This window comes from Ambystoma mexicanum, chromosome 3p (genome assembly GCF_040938575.1).
Source record: "Ambystoma mexicanum isolate Mex_15411 chromosome 3p, UKY_AmexF1_1, whole genome shotgun sequence".
Classification (NCBI taxonomy): Eukaryota; Metazoa; Chordata; class Amphibia; order Caudata; family Ambystomatidae; genus Ambystoma; species Ambystoma mexicanum.
In genome coordinates, this window is record NC_090925.1 from 1,220,052,214 (window position 1) to 1,220,079,420 (window position 27,207).

The following is a 27,207-nucleotide window of genomic DNA, read 5'->3' on the forward strand; positions in this document are numbered from 1 at the left end:
AGGCAAGGAAGGAATCGGTAGGCTGTAAACCGTGGACACTACTGATAGGATCCAGGGATCCACGAACTTCTGACGCCAAGACTGCGCCTAAAGGGCAAGCCTGCCCCCCACCGGAGACACATGAACCCGAAAGGGTACGGCATGCCTTCTTTCCCTCGGAGGCTGATGCAGAGGGGGACTGAGAGAAGCCCTTGCTTCATCCCAAACTCCCTTCCGCTATTTGCACCAGTGCAGACTCAGAACGGTCAGGCTGTCGCAACCTCCGTTCTTGGAAGCCTCAGAACCCACCAAAAGCCCACCCCTTGTTCGAGCGCTGATGTGACTGGGTGTATGCCTTGGGTGTGGCCCTTCGTGAGGATAAAGACTTCGCAGTTTGGGAACAATTTGTTTTTATCTAGCTCCTCATCGGTGGTGGAAGGAAAGAGGTCTCCACCCTTGAATGGAAGGTCCAATATGCGTTCCTGGACTTGCGGATTGAACTTAGTATCCCACAGCCAGACAGTCCTTCATGTCCGTGACAATGCAGGTGGCAAGGCCTGGGGTGTCAATGTGTGCCACAGTGGACTCTATAATGTCCTGCGTCACCAATTTTGCTTCGGCATGCCCGCCTTGAAACATGCCTGCTCTGCACCAGAAGATATTTCCCACCAAATTCTCTGATTAACAGCTGCCAGCATGGCGTCTGCATTGGATTGATGAAGGCGTACTGAGGCGTTGGAATAAATCTTCTTGCTGTAAGCCTCCAAGATAATCTTCTCCTTGCCTAGAAGCACTGAGGACTAGGTGGCTGTGAACGACTCAGGCTTGGAATTGAGTGACGCTGCAGCAATCACTGACAAGTGCGGTTGAAGGTGTGTGGACAAGACTGGATCCCCCTCCAATTGCCTATACCTAGCGTTGAGGCGCAGATTGACAAGCTGAGCTGAATGGGGCTTAAGCCATCCCTTTTTGGCTGAGTCGACAACATCCTTCTGCATCGGGATCCCCGTTCTAGCCGCAGGCTTAGAGTGAGGACCTCGGCCAGGATCCCCGCCTCTGGTTGAGGAAGGCCCAAATATTCGGCCAGACCTGCAAGCCATTCATGAAAGGCCTTGGTTGAGGACTGCGGGTCAGGGTCACCCTCGTCAGTGTCCACCAGGGTGTCCGGTTGGTCCGGTGTGGGTGGAGGAGTGCTGTGCGCCGAGGGCTGCGGTGTAGGAACCGGAGCCCGTGGCTGCTGCAGAGGCTGGTGTGGAACCACCTGAACTGTGGAAGGCAGGGATGCCGGAATCCAAGAACCCAACATTGGCAGCAGGGGCGCCGCAAGGGCCTGAGGCACTGGAGCCATGGGCGAAATGACTATGGGTGGTGGGACCGGAGGGAGCATGTTCCTTGTGTGGTGACGACGAGAGAGTCTGGCTTCAGTTGACCCCTGATGCACAAGGGGTCAGTGGGGGCAGGCCTGAACATTTTCTCAATGCAGGGGTTAATTGTCCTCGTAAGATTGGGGGTGAGTGGGGAACGCTGAATGAGTCTCTGAATGGACTGCAGGAGGGGTATAAATTGTGCCGCAGACTTTTTAGCCTCAAGGATATCCTCTACAGAGTCTTTATCTACCTGGGACGCTTGTTTAATTTTAAAAGGTTCAGCAACTTTTAGGAGGAGCTCATTGTACTGTAGCTGGTTATCCACAGGGCAGTCAGGCACAGGTTGGTCATGATGGTCCAGAGATTGTATGATGTAGACGGCATCGTCATAATACTGGTCAGGATCATATTGGTCCTATTTGTGAACTAGGATCTTTAGAGCCCAAAGTGTCAATATAGTAAAGATCCTGAGAAGAGTCCTGTGAGGTGCTTGGCTGGAAGGTGTCTAATCGTGTTTTTTGGCAGCAGGTTGATCTTTGGCTGCCTCCCCTTGTGGGGGCCCTTTAAGGCTGGAGAGTTGATCTGGGTGACGGTCAAAGAAGTCTACAAAGCATAACATTCTTCGCATTATCTTGTCAAACGTGTCTGTGGTCCATTGGGTGGAGCTAGGGAACCCTGAGAGAACAGGTGTAGGGGTAAACTCTGATGTAAAGGGTTATGTTGCATGACCCCTGAAAGGGTGCCCCTGGAGAGAGAAGGGTCTTTGGATTTAGAGGTAGAGGCTTCAGAAGATAGGGGCATTGAAGATATATGATTTTTCGATGCCTTGGACTTTCGAAGTGTGTCCGGGACACATTTCTTAATAAGTGCTTTCATTTTGGAGGTAGTGGAAGGGGCCATTGAAGCATCTTTAGACGCACGTTGTCAGGCACCCGAAAGTTGGTTATATTGATTTGCAGTGTCAGAAACAGACTGTCGTCTGTTTTGGGAGCCTGTCATGCAGCAAGCGCAATGGCCCAGAGGACAGAGACAACTTTAAGGACCTTCACTTTGACACCACGTGTGCCTCTACAGTCGACGAAGCGGTCGACTGTCAGCTCTGCGGGGGGCAGGAGGTGCTTTGTGTGGTGTGCAGTGTGTGCGCTTGAGTCGCTGGATGTAGTCTCCGTAGCAGGACCGCCTGCCTGATGAGCCGGGGGGTTGCACACAGTTAACATTCTGGCCCTATTGCCCTCTGTGTCATTTAGGATGCCGACATTGCTGGACACTCCCTCCTCATCCATAGCGGCTTCGGCATGCATGGCGTGGTGGGCCCAGCGCTTTGGCTTAAGGTCCTTTAACGTCTTGGGCCAAAATAATTTGCAAGACTTGGAATGTTTTTCAGGGTGGTCCCTGGGGACGCAGGTTACATAGCTTGTCTGTGTCCTTCCAGGGGAAACTTCCTATCACAGGAAGGACAAAATTAAAATTTTCTATTTTCCATAATATGGAAAGATGACAGCCTGGCGATGGAAAAGGAAGAAAAGGGAAAGGGGCATTCTCTAAAAAGAAGAAAATGATGACCTCCCCCCACTCTCCCTACATTGAAGGGCCGAGGCCCGGCGAGGCCGTCAAAGTTAATCGAGATGGTACAAATAGTAGTCGAAAATGACAATCCTCGAAATCCACCATCGCAGATCTTGCATGTGGCACGGCTGTCAAAAGGAAAAAAGAAGTATAAATTAAACTTATATAATCAAAAGCTTTAGCCAGAAATAATGAACTCTGCAACTTGTGTCCGACTAGGATGGCAGAAAACAACTATTCGAGGGACCTCGATACATGAAGGACCATGGGTACAGTGGACGTCTCACTAGGTATAGTATTACTGACACAGCCAGTCGACGTCCCTTTACGAGTTTCGAAAACAAATGGGATACTCTGCCAATACCACTCGAAGTCGGCCTATGTATAGCATGTGATCCAAGCAGATCCACAAGCCTCAGAAATATTTACATATATTATAGCACTCTGAAGGACTGAACAACTGTCACTTACCAGTGGAGCTCACACCTCAAGCGGTGAGAGGAGACAAGGAAAATAGGGTGCATTTTGGGATACTCTAACTATGTAGATAAAAATAATGAGAATGAAACTGTCAACATCATTCGGCAGATCAAAGCCAAGCTGTTAAAGCTAGTAAAATTGCAAATTGAGTTAATGCACCCACTGTAGTGATCAAGAGCCTCTGTGTTGGAATGTTACTAGCGCTGTTCAGGCTTTTCTTCTAGAATGGGCCTTCAAATTTGAACCACGATTTAGTTTAATGGCAGCAATTCAAGCCATGGCCCCAATCTTAAATAGCAACCTTCTTGGTCAAAGCAAATATGCTGACACTCAATGACCACCATTAGTTGCTGTGCAAAGAATACCTCCAAAAAATAATAAAACAAGTCAAACATCTTTATGGGAACACATACCTTGCGCTAGTAGCAGGGCAACCATTTCTTCATGTCCCTCTCTTGCAGCCTCCATTAAGGGTGTGTAGCCTTCATCATTAACTTCTTCTAGATTTGCCCCTCGTTCTATCAGGAGTGCTGCTAATTCTACATGTCCACCACAAGCAGCCAAAGTGAGTGGTGATTCAAAGGAATCAGCAGGCATGTTTACCTGGGCACCACTATCCAAAAGCAAACGAGCTACTTCGACATGTCCATCCTAGATATTTTTGAGAGAAAGGAAAATAGAGCATTTACTCGGCATAAGTCCAAACACAAACGCATTAAAATTCAAAGCCTCTATTTTATTTATTGCATCATTGCACAAGTAATTCAACCAATTTTGGGAAAGGCAAACATTCTACAGGACTATTTATAACAGTTACTGAATATGTGTGGAATTTAGGAAACGACACTATCTCCTGACATACAATCCAGTATATTAACCTCAGAGAAACTTGCAATACCTCTTTACTTCAAGGCAGACAAGAATTGCATAACAATTATTTAGCTCTCTGTAAAAGTTCCTTCTGATGGATGTTCCCTCACATGGATTCTTCATTTATTTTGTCCCTAACCAAGCACAGCTGTTCAGAAACTTTTTCGCAGTCAAGTGGCCCAGCCCAGCTCCGCCCGACGCATCTACACGCCCCATGCTGGATACGTTGGGGCCAGTATATATGAGATACATTTACTCACCGTAATAATATTTATGATGCTTGTATCTGCTTAGATTCACATGCTATGCATAGGCAGACATCTAGTGGAAGCTGTAGAGTATTAGGTGTTGTTTTCAAAACTCGAAAAGGGACATCGACAGGGCGTGCCAGTAATACTATTGCTAGTATGACGTCCACTGTACCCATGTTCCTTCTCGCGTCGAGGTCCCTCAGATTGTTTTGTTTCCGACATGAGGCTGCATGAAGTTTAGCACGAGTACAGATGTATTATATGTATCCGATAAAGCCCAGACAAAGCTCAGAAAAAACATCTATGCCCCTTCTCTCCAAGGCGCTCCCCCTTGATTGGCTGCCGGCCCGTGTGTTCTCGAGGCTAGGCTGCCTGCAGTCCACCGCGCTCGCCACTTCCATCAGGCAGAGCCGGTGACTGCAGGCCCCAAGACAAAGGTATTTGAGCCCTCCGTGGGCCGTGTGTTGTTTTTCTGCCCATTCTTGGGCTGCTGCCATTGTTTTTCCCCTTGTGTGTTCTCCCCAGCCCCCCTCTCTCCCCTTCCGTGTTTCTCCTTGGTCCCCTCCCTCCCTCCCACCTCCAATCCTCCCAGCTCCCCCCTGATTGGCTGCCGGCCCGTGTGTTCGAGGCTAGGCTGCCTGCAGTCCACCGCGCTCGCCACTTCCATCAGGCAGAGCCGGTGACTGCAGGCCCCCAGACAAAGGTATTTGAGCCCTCCGTGGGCCGTGTGTTGTTTTTCTGCCCATTCTTGGGCTGCTGCCATTGTTTTTCCCCTTGTGTGTTCTCCCCAGCCCCCCTCTCTCCCCTTCCGTGTTTCTCCTTGGTCCCCTCCCTCCCTCCCGTCTCCAATCCTCCCAGCTCCCCCCTGATTGGCTGCTGGCCCGTGTCTCCTCCTCCTCTTATTGGTGCTACCAGGGCAGCCCCTGCCCGGCAGCCCCAGCGGCAAAGGGCGGCTGCCTCCTTTGCGGCTCCCGGTGTGTCTGCAGGTGTCCGCAGGGGACGCCAGGGCCATTCCACAGCCTCATCTTGTGAGCTCCACTTGCTCCCTCAGCCCACCCACCCCTACCTGTTCACTTCCTCCCAGTGCGGCTACACTTCTTTGTGTTCTGAATTTGTGGTAAGCTAGGGTTTTTTCTCCCTCTGCAGGATTTTCAAACTTAGGTGGCCTCTCCACTGTGTACCTGATACCCCTTACTGTGTTCTGAATTTGTGGTAAGCTAGGGTTTTCTCACTCTGCAGGATTTTCAAACTTAGGTGGCCTCTCCACTGTGTACCTGATACGCTTACTATGTTCTGAATTTGTGGTAAACTAACGCCTGCCGCTCTCTTCCTGTCCGCTTGCGCTTGTCCTGTCTTCCCCCACCCACTCCCTCCTATTCTATGGTGCTCTCTATCTCACCAATCTTTTCTAACTGCTTCTCCATTGACTATCCTGCTCTCCTCACTAAATCTGGTAGGAAAAAGTTTAAAAAGGACATCCTGGTCTCCAACCCAGGCCTCCCTATCGCTGACACCTACACTAGTGCCTCCTCCAAGGAAACTCTCACTGACATCCTCTTTTTCGTGCCTTCTCCTGACCTATGGACCCTTCATATGGTCTCTGTGCTCTCTCCTTTCTCCTCTTCTCCCATTAATGGTGGCACCCGTTGGGATGTCCTCTTGGCTTCCTTCCACTCCTCTAAGGCCATCATTAATGTCTATGCTAATGGGACCGTCTTGGTCCAAGGCCCTCAGGCCAACCTTCACCTCTTCGATAGACGCTTCCCACGCCTCATCAACTTCCTTTCCTCTCCTGCTGTGCCCCCTCCTCTGTCCTCGACTAACTTGCCTCTTCCCTCCCTCCCCACCCCCTCTCGTGCTCCTTCACCTCCGCAGGGCGTACCTCTGATCTGTACCCCTCCCCGGAAATCCTTCAAAGATGGCAAACTTCTCCACATTGCCACTCTTAACTCTCGCTCTGCCGTCAAACATTCCTCTGATATCTGCCGCCTTCTTGAGGAACTTGACCTTGACGTACTCGGTCTCACTGAGACATGGTTCACGGCCAGCTCTGTCACCAGCTATGACACACTCCTACCCGACGGTTACAAGATCCTCTCTGTGCCCAGGCCCAACCGTGCGGGGGGAGGTGTGGCCCTTATCTTCCCTGAGTGGATTCGTGCCACTGTTACTCCCATGCAGACCTACTCCTCTTTTGAATGTCTTGTCTGCCGACTCTCTCCCTCTCCTAGCCATTCCCTTACCGTGGCTACTATCCATCGGCCACCTGGTCAAATTTCCTCCTTCCTCTCCGAGTGGGCGGACCTCTCCTCCTCACTCCTGTCCTCAACCACTCAACTCCTCTTCCTTGGAGACTTCAACATCCACCTGGATGCCTCCTATCCCCCCCCTCTGGACTCTTTCGCAACCTCTGCGACTCTCTCTCACTCTCTATTCTCCCGTCTGGGCCGTCTCATTCTGCAGGGCACACTCTTGATGCCCTGATCTCCTCTGACCTTCCCCTCTCTGTCCCTCTCTCCACTCTCTCCTGGAGTGATCACTTTCTCCTCTCCTCCCACCTCACCCTCCCTACCCCACAGGCAAAGCCACCCACATCACTGCCACCTTCCTTCTCGGTCATCCGACCCATGAAGCGCGTGTCAGTTGAGGCTTTCGCTGCCACCTTCTTGCCCCCTCCTCCCCCTTTGCTGACTCCCACCCTGACACAGCTCTCTCCACTCTGCTATATCTGATACTCTTGATATCTTTGCCCCTGTCATGAGAATCTGCCTGAAGCCCAAAGCCAAATGTAACTCCTGGTATGACTCGGATCTCGTCACCCTTAAACGCAAGTGCGGGGTGGCAGAGAGGAAATGGCGTGCTTCATGTTCATCCTCTGACAAACTGGCCTGTCGCCTGCTCAAAAGGCAATACCGGCTCTCCGTTCTCACCAAGAAGAGAGCCCTTATCCAAGCCCGCATCTCTGCGGCATCTAACAATTCGGCCGAACGCAGTCTCTACCTCTCCTGTCCCCTCCCAGGCCCTTTGCACGGCACTGGCCTCTCACTTCATTTCAAAAACTCAGGACATCCTGTCCTCACTCTCCTCCTATAACCTCCCCCCCTCTATTCCCTGCCCTTCCTCGGGCTCTTCTGCAGCCACCCCTCCTCTCTCCTTCTCTTCCTTTCCCCTTTTTTCTGCTGACAAGGTTTCAAGACAAGTCCGATCTATAAATGTCTCGTCAAAACAGGTCCACCCCTGTTCCTCCAAAACTATCAAGGACCACATTGACTCCTTGGCTCCTGCCCTTGCTGACTTCTGCAATCACTCCTTCGCCTCTGGAGTCTTCCCATCCCCTCTCAAGCACTCCCTTGTGCACCCCCTTCTTAAGAAACCCTCTTCCGACCCTTCCTGCCCAGCTAGCTATCGCCCAATCTCTCACTCTCTTCCTGGGCAAGCTCCTGGAGAAACTGGCCATCTCCCAGCTTAATCTCCATGCTGAATGTGTTGTTAGTCTTCATGACCATCAGTCTGGCTTCAGAGCTGCCAGAAGCACGGAAACTGCTCTCCTGAACATCCGTGAGGACCTGCTCTCGAACCTTGACTCTAACATTCCATGTGTTCTCATTTAGCTTGATCTCTTCTGCCTTTGATACTGTCAACCATACCATCCTGCTCAACCGTCTCCGTGATAACCTCGGTATCACTGGTCAGGCTCTGACGTGGCTGACCTCTTTCCTCTCAAATCGACCCTCCCAGGTCCAACTGGGGTCTTTCCTCTCTGACATCTTCTCTACCTGTGGTGTCCCCCAGGGATCTAACCTCTCTCCCTGGCTGTTCAACCAGTATCTGGCACTTCTCGCCCACCACATCGCCGCTCTCTACCCCTACTTTCAGTGCTATGCGGATGATACCCAACTCATTTTCAGGCTACCCTCAGCCTCCTCTTCTCCTTCCCTCATCTCTGACTGTCTTTCTGCTATCCAGGAATGGTGTGCCGCCAACGACCTCTGCCTTAATGCCAGTAAGACTGAGATTCTACTCATCGGCACTCCCACTCCCTCCTTCCCTGCTGCTCTCTGGCCGGCCTCTCTGGGCCCTCTTCCTGCTCCTACATGCAAGGCAAAAAACCTTGGGGTCATCTTCGACTCCACACTCTACTTCTCTCCTCACATATCCGACGTATCTAAGAAGTCACACTACCAGCTACACCTCCTCAGAGGTATCCTTCCTTTCCTCTCCTTCCCCCAGAAGCTCACTGTCTCTTGAGACCTGGTTCTCTCTAAGCTGGACTACTGTAACAGCCTCCATCTTAATCTGCCCGCCTCTACTCTCCGCCCTTTGCAACTCATCCAGAACAGGACTGCAAGACTTGTCCTTGGCCTCAAGCCCAGGGACCGTATCTCTCCAGGACTGAAATCACTACACTGGCTCCCAGTGACTGCGAGGATTAGGTTCGAAACCCTCTGCATTGTCCACAAGGCCGTCTGGGGCCTTGGGCCAAAATACCTTCAACTCTCTCTTCCTAAATATCTTCCTTCTCGAGCTCTTCGCTCATCCGCCGCCAACTCCCTCAGGGTCAGCCGCTTCTCCAAACAACGAGTTGGGGGCAGATCTCTTTCCACTGCAGGGGCCTCCCTTTGGAACAGCCTTCCTACCTCCCTGAAACTTGAGGAGAACCACCTCCGGTTCCGGAAGCACCTCAAAACCTTCCTCTTTGCCTCAGCTTTCTCTCCCCCTCTCCCCTGCTAATATTACTGAAACTGCACTGAATCTGCAAATGGGCCATTCACCGTTCTCGGCCCAGCCACTCTCTCCTGCACTGCCTCCACGGCAACCCCTGCACTACGGGACTGTGTCTGTATCCATACAGCCCCCCCTTCCCAGCACTTGTCTGCACTTACCTCGCACTTGCCACCAGCTGGCCCTTGTTATTTATCCTGTATGCTAATAACCCTGTACTGCACTTTCCCCTCTCCCTTTCCCCCATGCACTTTTCCCTTCCCCTATACCCTTGCACGATCTGAATGACACCTGGCCTAGTAAGATCGTTGTCTGTCTCCCCTTGTTCCCCCCCTGCCTCGTCGCGCCTTGAAACACTTGTGTATAGGCGCGTCACAAATGCCTTATCATATCATATCATATATCATGGGCGCATGTGAATCTAAGCAGATACAAGCATCAGAAATTTTTTTTTTTTTTTTATTTTATTGTAAAACTACAGTTTAATACATGTATCAAACTTTTGTTACAAGAGTTTTCCACTTTGGCTGTTATACACCAAGTACAGCTAAGTTGACATTGTCATTCCACTTTTTATTTCTTTATCCTTTTTCCTCACGCATGATGAGGTCTCGTCTCGTGTCCTCAGATTTGATCTGTGGTCAGGATTGCATCTAGGAAGTTTATTATACTGCATGTGAGTTTGATGTTTTGCCCGGCCGCAACTGTTTCCCACCACTCATCTGCGTCATATAAAATGGGTTTGTAAGAGTGCAGGTATAGTTCTCGGGTAGTGGTAAGCTCTGTACAGGATGTTATTAGATGTTTTAGTGATTCCACTTCTCCAGAGTTACAAAACCTGCACTTATCTGAGGGAGTGACTTTAGATCGACGTTGGTATAATGATTCTCTGTTGTTCAGAACATTTAGTCTGAATTTCAGGAATTGATTCCTGTGGTAACGAGATGGACACGTTGTAAGATACTTCGGGGGGGGGGAGTGTAGTTTCAGCATACTCGTCAAGTCTGGGAGAGTGGCTTTCCGAGTTACACGGAGCTCGTGAGTTGATATCCAGTCCCAGATTTCGAGTTTTTTCTTTGCGTGCTGAGGTCGGTTGATCAGCTCATTTATAGAGATGTTAGCGGCTTCCATGATGGTTTTTATTTTACGCTTCCATGTTTGAAGTATGTTTGATTGTGAATGTTCTGACTCCTTTGCAAAAATTCTATATGCTGGAATTTGTGAACCAAGTAGTGTTTTCCTCATGAATGATAGGGATTGCCATATTATTGTCATGTAGAGAGAGTTCTGCGTCAATTCGTATCTCAGAGCTATAGTTGAAATATATTTTGGAAGGCTCAGAGCTCGTCTCCAGAACTTCCCTTCGAGCTGTTGCCACAGGGAATGCTCGATGTTCCAGCCTGTCGCCCCGCCAAAAGTTATGGTTGGAATAAATTTCTGCAGGTAGAATGTTAGTAGTGGGGCTATTGAAAATTTTCCAAAGTCTTTGTTGATTTTGGCTCCTTGGCGACCTAGTTTATCTGCTTTTTCTAGAAGATCGCTTGTCCATGCAGATTCACAGATGGAATTGTTAACCAGGATGCCCAGGTATCTAATAGATGATACAATGTTTAATTCTGCTTTTTCAATTACCCATTTAAAGTTATCTTTTCTCGATAGATTTTTTCCAATACACATGATCTTTGTTTTGTCTGTATTTAGTTGTAGGTCGTTGGCCTCTAAATACTTGTTCAAACTAAGTAGTAGATGTTGTAGGCCAATCTGAGTTAGGTCGATCAACACGATGTCGTCGGCATATACGAGGCATTTGATGGAGGTTCCGTTTATTCTTGGAGAGAAACAGTGGACAGTTTCAAGCCAGTGCGGTAAATCAGAGATGAAAAGTTTGAATAATTCAGCAGCAAGGGGACAACCTTGCTTGACCCCTTTATGCGTGGGGATCGGCTCTGAGTGTACCTTGAGAGTTCACCTTCACTTGTATTGTTGTATTAGTGTGCAACGCTATAAGGGGGTCAAGAAGTTGTGCTGGGCAGTTCCACCTTCGTAATTTAGACCAAAGTTTGCCGCGGTTTATTGCGTCAAACGCTTGTCTGAGGTCGACAAATGCAAAAAAGATTTTTTTTTCGCTTTTAGGGCTTCTAGTTTTAAGATGGATAACAGGGTGAGATTTACATCAACACCGACTTGTTCGACGAAACCTGTTTGTCGACAGTCTGTTTTTCTTTGGCAGCCCAAGCCGTCAGTTTCAAGCGGAGGAACGATCCGAATATTTTCCCCATCGTGTCCAGCAGGGCAATAGGCCGGTAATTCGAAGGTTCGTCACGATTTCCTTTCTTATAAATTGGTACCACTATGGCCTTGGCCCAAGATGCAGGCGTTTTTCTAGACTTTGAGATTTGTCGAAATAGAGTTTCCATAAATTTGGCCCAATGATGTTTATGTTTTTTTAGTGTAATGTTGGAGATGTGATCAGGTCCGGCTGCACTTGAGTTCTTTAGGTTTCCAATTGCTATTGCCAGGTCTTCCTTTGAAGGTGTTATTTCCCAGGCTTTGGAGGAGGCAAAGAAGAAGTCTTGGGTGTCTTGGAGCGGCTGTTCGTATGCTTTTGTGAAATAGTCGACCCACTTCGCGCTAGGAATTTCATTTGACATATTTGGGTTGGTTTTTGTTATTCCTTTATTTAGTATGGCCCATATGTCACGAGAATTTTTGGTAATTATTAATTTTAACATAATTTCAGCTCTGTCTTGTTCGATGATCGCAGAGTGAGATTTAAGCCAGTTTCTATAGGCTTGGCGGCGCGTTTTTATCTCCTTTTGTATGTCGTTTTGCTCGTGTTTGGACTTTCTTATCAGCCGTATGTCTTTTCTTAATGATTTTTTTGCTGCAACTATTTTATTGCTGTAGAGGTGTTTTGTGGTGTTGCCATAGAATCTTAAGTTTGAGTGTTTTGGCAGGAATGCGGCCAGCAGGGGAACATATTCAACGTCATTAGACTCATCAAGGTCGGAGACTAGTTTCATAATTTTCAGGCCGTTGGTTTTAAGCCGGTTTCCAGCAGCGTTTATCGACAGAGGTATTTCATAAGTCTCAGACAAAAAGGGGGTCTCGTGATGTAATAATAAACATAGCATGTCGTGGTCGCTAGCGGACTTCGGGATTACCTCGAGTGATTCCACCCTTTCGAATATGTTTCGAGAGGCCCAAATATAGTCCAGGGTTTTCCTGCATTGGAGTCGCTTCCAGGTTGTGTTGCAGGGTTGGTCGCCCTTTGTGTTTCCGTTGACCATCTGACAGTTTCGTGAGGCAAGTGCTCGAGACCACAACTTGCCTCGTTCAGAGACTTCGGCTTCAGGTATGGGGTTGTTCTCCATGTTGTGAGGATTGAATTGAAACCAGCTGCAGTTCAAGTCGCCGCATATAATTACCGATAGGTCAGTAAAATTAAGGAAGGCATCGTCAATTAGAGTTGTGACTGAAACAATAAAGTTTGTGGTGGAGATCTTTGCTGGGTTCCAATAGCTGTTGATTACAAGTAAATGACTGTGGGTCCTTGGGATTTTCGTGTCACATCGGATAATCGTTCCTTGCACAAAAGGATTCGGATTTATTGTAACAATTGGGGTCATCCAGTTATAGATTTTAACCAGAGTTAGTAGGCCTGAGAAAGGGCGGCCTTTGGAGTTTTTTTTCGCGGGGTTCAAAAAAACACTGAATCCGTCTTTAGATGGTGCTTCGCGAAGCCATGTTTCTTGGAGGCAGATCATGAAGACCTCGTCTGAAGGTTCTACAAAATCATTGAACAGGTGCGTAAAGCCACGGGTATTCCAGGAGATCAGACAGAGCTGTGTCTGTGTTACTCATTGTCAGTGGTTTTGGTCGTCTCTTCTGCTGACTTCTTGTCTGCTCCCGTCGATTCTTGTTTTGAGAGCCAGCTCTTGTCGAGATCTAGATGGAAGTGATAATGATTTCCGTAAGGACGTTCGACTGATGTTTCTTTCAGGTTTATTTACGTTGTGCTTCGTGGTCTGGTTTCGATTTTGATTTGTCAGATCTGGATCCAAGGAAATGTCAAACCCAAACACTAGTAACTCTTCAGCAGCTTGCAGTAAGATGTTTTTTGCAGTACAAGAGGTTAAATGTAGTAGCACTTGATCGGTGGATTTTTCAGTTGCATATTCAACAATTTTGATGTCGTCTGTCTTTATGGACCGAAGTTGAGGAACACAGGTAAACAGTTTTAGAACTTTAGTTCTATTTAAGTTTAATTCGTGTTCGTCAGATAAGATGTTTTGAAGTCGGAGTTTCCATGAGGTTGCTGCAAGTTTTGACATGTCGCCATGTACTCTAGAACGAAAGTGTGAATCGATTTTTCTCTGGTTTGTTGTTAGCTTTGGATTTAATCTTGAGCTGACAGAAACAGGCAAGGTCTTTCCAGCATTTGAAATCTCCTTTTTTGGAGTGTCACAAGGACGTTGATTGTGCGGTTTTTCATTCGCTGAAGTTTGTTTTGATGCCAGGTTGTTAGCAACTTTTGCTGGCGTGGCTTCGTAAGAGGAGAAGTTGTTTATTTCACTTCCAGTTAAATATGTAGAGAGATCGCATAGGTCTACGGAAGATTCATTTGCCGAGCGGACCGGGCTCTCAATAATCGAGTCTATGCGTCGGCGTTTTGCTGTTTGTTTAGGCATGACTTTGTTCTGATCTTTTGGCCAGGCAGGTTCTTGGGTTTGTAAAAAGTTCGGTTGTTGATGAACATTTTTACGTTCAAACAAACCAGTTTTTTTTGGAGTGGTCAGAGTTCTTATAAATTTTTTTACAGTATGACGTGTATTTTTTTTTTGTTGGGATTCCTTTTGACCACCTTCAGAACGTTTCTGTTTGTCTGTAGTTGAGCCTTTCTTGGTTGGATTCGCTATGGCAATTGTTTTAGCAGGAGCGCTAAAAATGTTAAATGAGGAAGGTCGGAAACTCACTGAAGCAAGTGAATCCTCAGAGTTTGCTACAAGATTCGTCAGGGGAGAGGCATTTTTTCCTAGAGGGTTTGTATGACAAGTGAGTCTTGGTTGATCGCTCTGTTGATCATGAGCAGGTTGCGCCAATTGGGTTGGAGCAACGGCAGAGATGTCAGGTTTTGAAGGGGCGTTTGCATTAGTTGTCTCAAGGATTAGCACATCGGGCTGGTGTCCGGTATCCTTTGGGACCGAAGGGGAACATTTTGAACACGATGGTGTTGCATGCAAAGTGGAGTTCGAGTTGACGTTTTTCCTCATCCATTTCACTGCATCTAGCAGGCCTTCTGTAAGTGTGTCGTTTTGGCAGTGGTGTCTGGCGGCCAAGTCACCAAGCCGCTCTTGCCATCTTGTTGTCTGGTCAGCATTTTTTTCCATTTGCGTTTGGAGAAAGCCTGTAAAGCGATCGAATTTGTCTAATTGATTGACCAGAGTCTGAATCATAGCACCTTGGTCAGATATTTGGCCTTGTAGAGTTTCATATAGTTTGGTAAAGGGCGCCAAAGCAACAGCAGAAGCTGCAAGGACGTTGTTATGGATTTGCATGATGACTTCAGATAGGGTGCTTGCTTGCAAGGTGTTTGCTAAGGAGGCGTCTTGTTCGTTTGAAGATGAAGTGGAACAATCCAGATGAAACTTCGAATTAATGGGTGACAGGGTTCGAGGTAAGGTAGACTGTAAAGTTTCGCCATGGGAAGACTTGTTCGTGGCAGATGGAGTGCTTGCTTGGGCAGTTTGTTGATCTTGTAATGGTACCAGTTGTTGAAAGTTTGACTTCAATTCTGCAATTCGTTGTAGGCGTCTTGCTCTAGCAAGCGTGCTACACTCCAAGCTGGATGGCTTGTGTATTGTTACTGGTAAAGACGAGGTTGGGTGAAGTCCGTTCGAAGGTCTCGGCGTTTCTTGATCTTCAGGGGCTTGGCATGCATAGCTACTGCAGTTTCCTTGACCTGGGTGCTCTAATGAGTGTTTAGCAGACATCGCTGCGAAATTGGGTGAGGGCAAAGAGATTAAAAGGCTAGATGCAGGTCTTGAGGGGTGTAGAGTTTGAGAGGGGTTTTTTGTTGAGACCGTTGTTGAAGATTTCTCCTGTGTAGATAGAGCTGTTGGATTCATAGCGTGTGTGCAAGATGAAGAGCGTGGCGCTGCCTCATCATTTAGCAGATTTAGAAGTTCGTCGTCGCTCACCATGAAGTGCTGCCGGGGTTGGGAAACTGGTGCGTCAGGCGCTGTTGGAGCTAGATGATTCGAGGGGTCGCAAATCGTGTCCGAGATTGAGTGTGCTGTGGCCGAAGCTAAGCTCAGCGTAGAGTGTACTGTCACGACAAGAGGAGCACTGTCAGGCTGAGCTGCCGTATCTTCGCCCCTGTTGTTGGTTGGTTGAAAAGGCAGCAAAGTGACAACAGGGACGGAAGGAGAGGTAGCTGGCACGGGAACTTCTAGAACATCGTTACTAGTGGCGTTAAGAGAATTTTGCCTCAGTGAGTGGACTAGTTGCCCGTGCCCTTCCTGATGAATTTGCTTCACAAGTAGGTTTACTGCAGTGGCAGTGGCTAAATTGGTATTTAAGATGTGGTCTTTGGGACAGGAGCGCCTGGGAGGTCGATCTTCGACTGTGCATTCGAGTCTCAAAGCTTTATGACATGTGTTAGGTAGTTGACAGACAGAGGGCTGCTCTGAATGGGCCTCGGATAGCGCAGCTGGTAGAGTAAGAGATGCGAGCAAGACTCGGCCAGCAGTTTTGCTTACCTTTGTGCTGGCTGTTGATTTCATCCCTGTCCATGGATTGAGCATGCGACGATGTTGGAGAGTTTTCTTTCTCGTCAGGGGTCCTTCTGCTGTTAGCGTCATTTGGTGGTAGATGGTGTCCGAACTAAAATTGGTCCTTTAAGGCGCTGGAGCGTTAGAGCGGGTCCCGGTGCAAGTCGGACTCGCCGCGGGCTGGGATCAAAGAGGCAACGCCTCCGCAGTCTCCCGCCCACTTACACGCCACCAGCGTACAACAGCCGTATAACAGCCAGTGGGCTTATTTCCATCGGGCTTACAGCCACAAGGGTGGTAGCCTCCGGCCTTTCAAGTTGCACCAAGTCACGTGATGTAGGACACGCCTCCTCCAGGAAGCGTGTAGGGAGGCCGTGGGTGTAAGAGCCTCAGGCGGCTCGTATTGCACGTAGGAACGAGTAGAAATGAGGGCTAAAAGGCTGCTGCTGCACGGGTCACAGGCACGAGAGTGTTTCCACAGTCACACTCTCACACTGAGCGGGCGGCAGCCTCCGGCCTTTCAAGTTGCACCAAGTCACGTGATGTAGGACACGCCTCCTCCAGGAAGCGTGTAGGGAGGCCGTGGGTGTAAGAGCCTCAGGCGGCTCGTATTGCACGTAGGAACGAGTAGAAATGAGGGCTAAAAGGCTGCTGCTGCACGGGTCACAGGCACGAGAGTGTTTCCACAGTCACACTCACACTGAGCGGGCGGCAGCCTCCGGCCTTTCAAGTTGCACCAAGTCACGTGATGTAGGACACGCCTCCTCCAGGAAGCGTGTAGGGAGGCCGTGGGTGTAAGAGCCTCAGGCGGCTCGTATTGCACGTAGGAACGAGTAGAAATGAGGGCTAAAAGGCTGCTGCTGCACGGGTCACAGGCACGAGAGTGTTTCCACAGTCACACTCTCACAAGCATCAGAAATACGATTACGGTGACTAATGTATCCCGTCTGAGGCTTGTGGAATCTGCTTGATCACATGCTATGCATAGATTAGCGAGCAGTGTTAGAAGGTGGTGGGTTGTGAGAAGGTCTAGCAGCATGTTTTAGATGTTTTAGAACCGCCTGTGTATCTGCTTTAGAGTGTCAATGCAGTAGTGCCGAGTGAAAGTGTGTACTGGGCGCCATGTAGCTGCTTTGCAAATGGCATCCAGCGGGACGTTTGTGATAAAGGCCAAAGTAGCTCCTGTACCCCTTGTAGAGTGAGCTCTTGGTGTGAAAGGCAGTGTTTTGTTTGATAAAGAGTAACAGAGCTGTATGCATCTGACTATCCATCTGGAGATGGCATTCTTGGAAATGCGGTCTCCTTCTCTGCCTGGTGCTATGGAGACAAACAGTGGGTTTGTTTTTATGAGCGGTCTGATCTTGTTTACACAGTAAAGGACTGCCCTCCTTACATCTAGTGTATGGAGTTTCTTCTCAGCTGAACTATTTGAGCTCTGAAAGAAGGCCGGAAACTCGATGGACTGGTTTACGTGGAATTTTAAAATCAACTTCGGTGAAAACCTAGGGTGTGTTCTTAATACCAGTTTGTCTTTGTGTGACCGCCACCAAGAAAGCGGTTTTATACGTGAGGTGTTTAGGGCTTGACCTATGCATAGGCTCAAAGGGGGATCCCATGAGCTTTGCAAGTACTACATTGAGGTCCCAGCCTGGCAGTGGGTTTGATATAGGAGGGTGGAGTCTCTTTACTCCCTCCATGAATGCCTTAATGACGAACATTCCACCATGATACTTTATTGTGAGAGGTGGTGTATGCTGTTAGAGCCACCAGGTGGACTTTTATAGAGTTAAAGATTAACCCCAAGTCTACCAAGTGGAGCATGTAATGAAGAATGTGAGTTGAAGTACATTCTATCGGGTTGATTTGTGTAGACTGGCACCAAATTATAAATCTCCTCCACTTGTCGAAATAACAGTGTCTGGTGTTTGGTTTACATGTCTCCTTGAGGATATCCATACACCTTTGTGGTAAATTAAGATGTCCAAACTCTATGACCTCAGGAGCCACGCTGCCAAGTTCAGTGAGTGAGGTTGAAGGTGTACTACGTCCCCGCCCCCCCCTGTGCTGGGATAGCAAATTGGTCTGGCACAGGATCTTGATGCGATTGCACATCAGCAGTTTGCGCAGATGTGGATGGCAGGGTTGTCTTGCCCACATGGGAGCAACTAGGATAAGCGTCATCCGTTCTTTGTGAATCTTGTTCACCACCCTGTTCATTAGTGAAGTTGGGAGGGGCATAAGTGTAGGCAAATTTCCCTGACCAACTCATCCATAGGGCATTGCCGTTTGAGTCTGGTTGGGGAAACCTGGACGCGAAGTCAGGGCATTGCTTGTTTTCTCTTGTAGCGAGCAAGTCAAGCCAGAGCTAAGCCCACTATGAGAAAATGTGATTGACATTTTTGTCGAGTCGCCACTCGAGATCTTCTGGTAGAGGGTCTCTGCTAAGCGAGTCCACTAGGGTGTTGATTTCCCCTGGAACATGTTGGGAGGTCAGGAACATTCCCCGTTTGGGTGCCCATTTCCATATTTTCTGTGCTACCCTGGACAAATTTGGAGAATGTGTGTTCCCCCCACCCCACCGCTCGTTGATATAAAACATTGCAGAGGTGCTGTCTGAGAATTTGTACCAACTGATTTGTCCGGTGTGCTTCGAAGGCTTGGAGCCCTTTGAATACTGTTAGAAGTTCCAGCAGGTTGATATGGTTCTGTGCTGTGAGGCGAGTCCAAAGGCTGTGAGATGAAGGTGATGGGGCCCCTCCGCCCCCACCCGGATAGTGATGCGTCTCTAACTACTGCTTGCACCGCCGGGTCGTGAAAGGGTTTTCCCCATCAACAGGTTCTCCCGTGTCCACCAGCGTAGGGCTTGTACTAGTGTTGGCAAAACGACCACTAGATTGTCCCACTGACCGATTGCCTGAGACCACTGTTTCGCCAACCACTCCTGTATCGGGCGCATGAGCAATCGTGCACGTGGGACCAGGTAAATGCAAGATGCCATCATGCCAAGCAAATGCATAGCTTTGCGTACGCTTATCTGGGGACCAGCTTGATACTGCGGTATTTGCAGCAGTACGTTTTGGATTCTTTCCTTTGATAGAAAAACTAGCCCTGCCTTGGTTTTTATGACAGCTCCTAAGAACAGTTTCGTTTTTTAATGGTACAAGGCTTTATTTTTTCTCATTTATTGAGAAGCCCAATTGGAACAGAAGGTTGATTGTTCTTTGCTTGCAAATTTGGGGTATCTCCCCTGTGATCAGCCAGTCATTAAGGTAGGGGTACATTGGGATTGCCTCCCTGTGCAGGTGCACTGCCACGACTGCCAGTACCTTGGTGAGTACCCGTCGAGCAGATGTTACACCAGCACCTTGAATTGGTAGTGCTGGTTTGCTATCTTAAAACGCAAGAATTTTCTGTGCGCTGGGAAAATTGAAATATGAAAATAGGCATCTTTCATCTGCGATGTTGCCATGCAGTCCCCTTGCTTTAGCAGTGGGATTAATTCTTGTAGCATTGTCATGCAGAACTTTTGTGGCTTAACATAGGTGTTTGCAGTGCGCAGTCTAATACAGGGTGCATTGTTAGATCTTTTTTGGGCACAAAGAGGTACTTTGAATAGATACCCTTGTTTACCTGGTTCGCCGGGACGATTTCAACGGCGTTCTTTAACAGCAGCGCTGCAACCTCTTCTAGAAGCATGTGCTGTTCCCCCTTTGTGGTGGTTCTTTGTTGCGGGAGATGGTAGGAGGGTCGCTGCAATAGCCCTATACAATACGCACCCACCAGGGTAGAAAGCACCCACTTGCCCGAGGTGATTCCCTCCCATGCGTGGGTAAAGTGTGTTGCACGTCCTTCTACTGGAGTGACATGGGAGGGGACCTGAAGCAGGTGGTCATTGCTTTGGGGGAGTTGATCCACCTCTGGAATAGGAGGATCTTCCACGGCCGCAAGATCTTCGCTGGCCCTTCTTGAAGCCTTTTGAGGATTGGCCTTGATTGGCACCCCAGTGTTAGGCAAGATTTTATGCAGTACCCTGTGGGAGACTGCACCAGCCTTGTCATCTTGACAATAGTTAACCCAACCTTTGGTATACGCATGTACTAAACAAGTTGGTAGAGTGCCTGAGCAGCCAGGCTTATCTCAAGAGGGGTCAATGTGAGCTGTAGGGTTATAACAGATTCACGGGGACAGGTATTCAAATAAACACTTCTTGATTAAACTTTATTCATTTAACAGTCAGTTGAATAAGCCTTCTTTAAAAGGTAGCAATTATATGCAACAAAAAGATCTACTTCAAAATACACACTCAGTTTCTTTAAATCAGTAGATACCCATTTGGGATGGCACAGAGACACTTCCTAAACCCTGAGGTGACTTAAATAATTAGGACACTGTGGACATTGATCTCTTACTGGCACATTTAGAGCAATACGGACGTTGGTGTCAAAAGGAAAAGATGAGGGAATAAAACAATGGTTAACATATATGCTTATACTAAAACAATGGGGTCCATACTGCTATAAATACAAATAACAATTAGTTCAAATAACAAGTTATTTATGATGGGTGTACCACAAGGGTATCACTCAAATGGGATGTAGGCTGTAGCAGACTGAAAACAATCAGGGTAGTATAGTTCTTAGTCCCTCTCCTTCACTGCTTACGGGATAATTCACCCCTTTCTTTGTGTTAACAAATATGCCTAAGCAGGTAAGTACTTTTGAACCCCCCCCCCCCCAACGTAAATTAACCCTTTCCCAGCTACACAAGTTATGTAATGTGTGACTTTTGTTGAGAGATAGTTAAAGCACAAAGTCAGAGGTGAGAAGAGACCTTCACGGAGCCAGGACAGCCAAAGTTAATTGAGCACAAGTCTAGGTGAGCTGAAGCACTTCTTGCAGGTAAGTAAAATGTCTTGGACAATGTTTTAGAAGTCTTTGTAGAAAATGAAATCACTGTTGGGCTACAAGCTGGGAGGCGTGTGTGGGGCAAAGTTGCAAGCAACTCTGCAAAAGGCAACCAAGACAAGTCTCAACTGAGAGCTATTAAGGCTACACAACAAGAGTTAAATACCCCTTATTTTACAGTACCTTAGGTCTGAAGAAATTGGTTCCAGCTGGCTTCTGTTCCAGTTGTAGTATGGCAGATCCTGTTCCCGAGCCTCAGTCGTGGGGACAAGAGGGAGGACATCTGGGGACTCCTGCACTACGGTTTGAAGTTCGGCTGCAGTAAATGGGTAAACTTCAGATCAGCGGCACTTCGCGGGTTCAGTTACTCGCGAATAGCACCACCACGGTTCTAGGATACCTTATGGACTTTACTCACCTCTGGGGTCCAGAACGCTGTTGCGGTGGCCAAAGCTTGGTCAGTCCTGCTTCATGGGAATCCGGAGGATGTTCCTGGAGCTCGGGTCCGACTAAAAGATGAAACTCGATTCTGGTGTTCCTGCAGCAGCAATGTAAGTACAGCCAGCTCCGAGAGGATGTCTTCTGGTCGAATGGTCCCACCAACGCAAGGGGAGAAGAAGTCCTTTGCAGGGCCTTCTCTAGTCGAGGCGAATTGTTGCTTCAGCGCTGCGGCAGGGCTTCACTGGGCAAACCAACGGTCCAGGAGTTGCAGCAGGCGTCTCTTCCAAGTTCTTCTTCGGATTCCTTTGTCCAGTGGTCGACTCTTCCTTCCAAGCAAGAGTCCTCGCCTTCTATGCAGGTTTCTCCCATTCATTCGCAGCGTAGCTGTCGCTCACAGTAGGGTGGCTGTCCTCCAAAACCAGCCAGCCAATCACTTTTGGGTGCATTCTTGTAACCAAGGGGATTTAGCACAGAGTTTTGGGCATCTACCTCACTTCCTGCCCTGCCAGACACGCTGGAGCCAGAGGCGGGCTTCAGCAGTGAAACCTGCCAAAGACAAAACGAACGAAGGGACCAAACCAGGTTTGGCATGCAGAGTAAATCTCACGAAGGACCTTTCCAGCAAGAAATGGCGAAAAAAGAAGACCGGCTATTCTGACAAAATGGGCACCCATGAGTGCTTTACTGCAGCTGCAATAGCAACCTGCGGTAGAAACACACAATGGTAGGAAAAAGTAATACACCGCCACCAGCCACTAATTGTAGAAAGGGTAACAAAAATGTTACATGAGAAACTAGACAAAAGGGGACAGTAAACAGTTTAACCAAGGGCGTCTTATGCAAACACCTGAAATCGGCTGACCATTTTTCAAGTGATGCTATAACCTGGGTCCAGTCCTTTCTAGAAAACAGCACGATGAGTCTTCTCCCCCTCTGCTTCTGCAGACCCCATCCAAATCTCCTGTAGCGTCCCTCAGGGTTCCTGTGCCTCACCCAGTATGTAGAACATACTTAACCAAGCCAGTCTTCGACAAGTTGGACAGACTGGGTGTCACCTACACAAACTATGCAGATGACACCCAGATCATTATTCCCCTTTCGGGCAACTTTGTCGAGGAAACGGCCTTGGTAAACAAGATATACCTCCTCATTCAGGCATGGATGGCATCCCATGGCCTCTGCCTGAATGACGACAAAACCGAGATCTTGATCCTGAGCACAGAGTCTAACCCAACCAAACTCAGTCCCAGCTACGCCTCCTTCAATATTGACGGTAACACAATTAAGGCGATGTCTGCAGTAAAAACGCTAGGCTTTTACCTGGATTCCACCTTAACACTCAAGAAACAGGTCAATTCCCTAGCATCCTCGACTGCCTATACCTGTAAACTTATTAGAGCCCGTCGACCATTTCTCTCCGAAACCAGCTGCATCACACTGGCCAATGCCTTAATAATGTCCAAATAGGACTATTGTAACTCCCTTAGGCACTAACAAATACATTTTGGACAAAATTTAAAGACTACAAAATAACGCCCTAAGAGCAGCTCTAAACATTCCTAAAAGAGAACATTTCTAAGTTCAGAAGAAATGTCCAGTGGCTAAAAATAAACGACAGGCATCTTCTTAAAACAGTATCCTTCCTCCAAGTGTCTGAACAATATAGCACCCCCTTACCTTACAGAAAGAATAAAAGGAGATCAACACGTCCAACGAGATCAGCTAATGCCCCTCTTCTTGAGATTCCGAGATTCAAACAAACCAAAGCGGGCGGCTCCAGCTTCCCAGTCAAAGTTGCTACATCTTGGACTGAACTTCCCCCTAGCCCTGAGAACTGAACAACCCTACCAAAAATTCAGACGCAATATGCTAAATTGGCTACAAATAAATGACTACTAACACCATACTAGCCCGGACCTACATCTGTCTCACTGTAAACTACGAAGTCAACATTTATCCATGTCTTACTGCCTCACAACTGTATCCACCTTTTTGTATTGTAACCTACATTCTGTGACCCCCTAGCACTTCTGCACCCTGTAACCTGTAACCTGTAACCCTCTATCATTGTTATCATTGTATATGTTGTAACCAAGCCTGAAGTTTACTTATCTCTGTTGCGCCCAGTTACCTAAGGGTTCAAAGCGCATAATCAAATAAATAAATTAACACAGCATCAAAGTGTTCAACAATTAAGACCTGTAAGGGAACAGTGTTAGGGAGAATGCTCAGAAATGTGCTAATTCCCTCCACGTTCGAGAACCCCCCAGCAACTTTGCTGGATTTTGAGGACTTTATTTTACCCTGGAGAGATAAAGACCCTTTTTCCCCCACTCATGTATTTAAATGTGATTTTGGTTGTGGAGTCTGACAAACTCCATAGGCATCATCTTTTACATTCTGTCACACAGCACCTTCAGTGCAGTGGCACAGGGAAGTCTTTCAAGATTTCCCAAAGGTTCAAATACCTTCTCCTTGATAAACTACTGCTTCCAAGAGCCTTGAAGTGAAATTGACTTTACTTACATTTGTAACTTTCTAGACCCAGCACAAACTATCTTACAATAGGCTGCTAGAGGGGTTACATAGTATTCCCTTTCTCTAGCTTCGCATGTAACATTTTTTATGTTACCCTTTCCTCACTCAATGGCTGGTGGCAGTGGTTTCTTTTTAACTATTGTGGTATGCATTTACCGCGGGCTGCGTTCGCAGCTGCAGTAAAGCACCCAAGGGTGCAATTTTTGTCAAAATGGTCCCAGTATCCTTTTTTCACCATTTCGTTGTGGAAAGGTCCTTGAGATTTACTCTGCGCGCCAAACCAGGTTTCGTGCCATTGTTCGCTTTGCCTTTGGCGGGATTCACGAGTGAAGCCTGCCTTTGGCTCCAGGGTGTCTGGGGTCGGCAGGAAGTGAGGTAGGTGCCCGAAACTCCCTGTGCTTAGTCTCCTAGGAGCCCCAAATGCACTCTGGTGATTGACCTGCTGACTGTCCGGCAAGGACAGCCACCCTGCTGGGAGATGGACAGCTAGGCTGGAATGAATGGGAGAGAACTGAATAAAAGGCAAGGCTTTTGGCTGGGAAGGCAGAGTCGACCACTGGACGAATGAACCGAAGAACTTGAAGAGGACGCCTGCTGCAACTCCTGGACCGTTGGTTTGCCCGGTGAAGCCCTGCTGCTGTGCTGAAACGCCAAATTCGTATCGACAGAGAAGCCCCTGCAAGGACGACTTCTCCCCTTGAGTTGGTGGGACCAATCAACTCCAAAGTAAGCCACCTGGACATCCATCTCGTAGCTGGTTGAATTTCCGCAGAGTTGCTGCTGGAAAACGTATAGCCAGGGAGAGGAAAACCAGATTGTGTGCGTTGCTTTTAAGCTGGCCTAGAGCTTCAGGACGATCCTCCGGAATCCCAGGAAGCAGGACTGACCAAGCATGAGCACTTCCCCCGTCCCCCCCCCCCCCCCGACCCCACCAATCTCCCAACTGAGTGCAGGACCCCAGAAGCAAGGAAAGTCGATCTCAGCAGCCAGGAACCACAGTGCTGCCGTTTGCGGAAGATGCAAGGAGCTGAAACACTGAACAGCCACTGATTTGAAGATTGCCGGTTGCGAGCGGTGACCGTCCCATTGCAGTGCAGGAGTCCCCAGAAGTCCCCCCTCTTGTCCCCACGACTGAGGCCCAGGAACAGAAGTCATCTGCTGCACTTTTTCTTCAATACAAAAAGGTACTGTAAAGTCTGAGAGAACTTACCTCTTACTGTCGAGTTGTTTGCATCTTCTACTATTCACAAGTAGAATCAGCTTGTGGTCGTACATTCGATTCTTCTTCTCTTCAAAGACTTCTAAAACATTGTGCAAAGACTTTTCTACTTACCTACCAGAAGTGCTTCATCCTGTATAAGACTTTTGCCCATTGACTTTGGCTTAGCCTATTGTACTGAATTACTCTTCTTGGGGAGGGGGGGGGTCCAAAAGTATTTGCTCGCTTAAGAATATTTGTGGTCTCTTGTCCTAATAACCTTTTCCTTTAACAAATTCAACAGTAGTCTAAATGCCAACAGTAAGATATTAATGTCCCCAGCACCCTAGCTATTGAAGTCACCTGAGGGTGTAGGTTGTCTCTGTGGGCCATCCCAAAAGGGTCTTTACTGATTTAGAAACTAAGTGTACATTACTGAAGTGTATTTGTGTGTTACTATTATATTGCTCCCTTCTGAAGAAGGCTTATTCTAACTGATAAATACATTGATAATTCTTTATTCAAGAAACCTTGTGTGTAAGTGTGTATTTGAATACTTGTCACTGTGAATCTCTAACTCCCCTACAGCTCACATTGACCCCGCTTGAGATAAGCCTGGCTGCTCAACACGCTATCAAAACTGTGTAGTACAAGCTTAAACCAAAAGGTTGGGCTTCCTATACCTGTGCAGTGCACCCAAAGGGTACTACATACAAACTTTGCCTAACACACACGCACTGCCAAAGCCAATAGGTTCAGAAGGAGGCCTTTAGGCAGCCAGATGCTCTTCTTCAGAGAAACATTTTCTTAAAATAGTGTTCAAAAGAGAAATCACAGCAACTCAAGGAGTCACTTTTAGAAAGCACAAGCTGTAAGGGGGCGCTATTGCGCGGCTCGTAAGATGGCCGCTGCCTGCAAGTGCTCCGATGGAGGTGCAGACATCCGGCCTTCATGCTTGGTTTTAAACTTGGCACCTAGACGATTGGATCCTAGTGGACTGAAGCAGAACCTCTCCTGTATGCGTGATTGCTGGTCCGACCTCAGACAGTGCCGTGGTTCCGAAGAAATTGGTGACGGCGAGGCTGTGGTGCGCTGAACGGCCCATCCTCCTCTGACAGTTGGACCGCAGGGGCTGTGGAGCATTGGGCTGCGCTCGTCTGTGGCTGCCCTCCTGTATCGGGGTCCCCGTTTGGGGGCGGTGTGTGGAGCTCAGCCTGGACCGTGGACTGTCTATGGGGTCTCCAGACCCTGGCCCCGTCATACCAGAGTCCTCCATGCTGCGGCGGCGGGCTCCACATTGATTTAGAGGTGTGGCTGGTGCAGAGTCAGCAGGCGGCCCCAGTGTGGAGGATCTCCATACGCAGCTCGGCGGGGCGGCCTGCTTGGGCTGCGACACAGCCCTGGATCTGAGGAACACCTTGAGACTGGCTTGTGCATGGTGAGTGGGGGGGCACTGGAATGGAGGACTTCGCCATCTCACCCCCCCCACCCCCACCCCACGGACTCTGCCCTACTGGATGTATGGCCCCTGAGGCGGTTGGGTGGGGGGCCCAATAGTTGAGCGGTCGGGCCTGATTGGGGCCCCTACTTTTCCCGGTCCGGTGTGCAGGGGCTGGTGGAGGTGCCCCCCCCCCTTTTTCCTCTCTCGGCCGGGATCTTCATTTGGCTGCCCAACACGAACCTCACTATTGAACTGTGGTCAGTGTGGACCATCTGGGCGCCAAGGTCAGTCGCGCCGGCACTGGTGGTGGGGAGACCTTGTGGTGGCGGTTAGGGGGGGGGGGGTGACCCCAACACTACCAACCAGTAAGTCGAGTGACTCTTTGAGGTGCTAGCTCTGCAGTCCTAAAGGCAGACTAGCTTGACTTCATACCCACCTACCCCCCCAATCGACTCGGGGGTACTCTCTAGCATGCAGGGGGCAATATATGACATCCATTAAACGTGTGGTGATTCAAGTGCAGTGTTTGCTGTGCTCCCTGGTCCTGGGCCATTGCTGATACTGGGATCTACATGTGAGGTGGTTATTGCATGGAAAGTAGCATCAAACCTGCTTTAGGTGTGACACCACTATATTCTGGTCCTCTCTGCTGGAGTGTTTGTCCTGCCCGACACTAC

At 48.4% G+C, this 27,207-nt stretch overlaps 1 protein-coding gene across 3 annotated transcripts in view; it reads right to left on the minus strand.

Moving 5' to 3' along the window:
- ANKHD1 (ankyrin repeat and KH domain containing 1) overlaps window positions 1-27,207 on the minus strand; it is a 1,723,611-nt gene that overhangs the window by 1,285,500 nt on the left and 410,904 nt on the right. For all 3 annotated transcript variants that reach the window (XM_069652665.1, XM_069652666.1, XM_069652664.1), the window contains exon 8: window positions 3,806-4,043. In XM_069652665.1, the coding sequence (XP_069508766.1) occupies window positions 3,806-4,043 (238 nt within the window). The remainder of the gene's footprint in view (window positions 1-3,805; window positions 4,044-27,207) is intronic.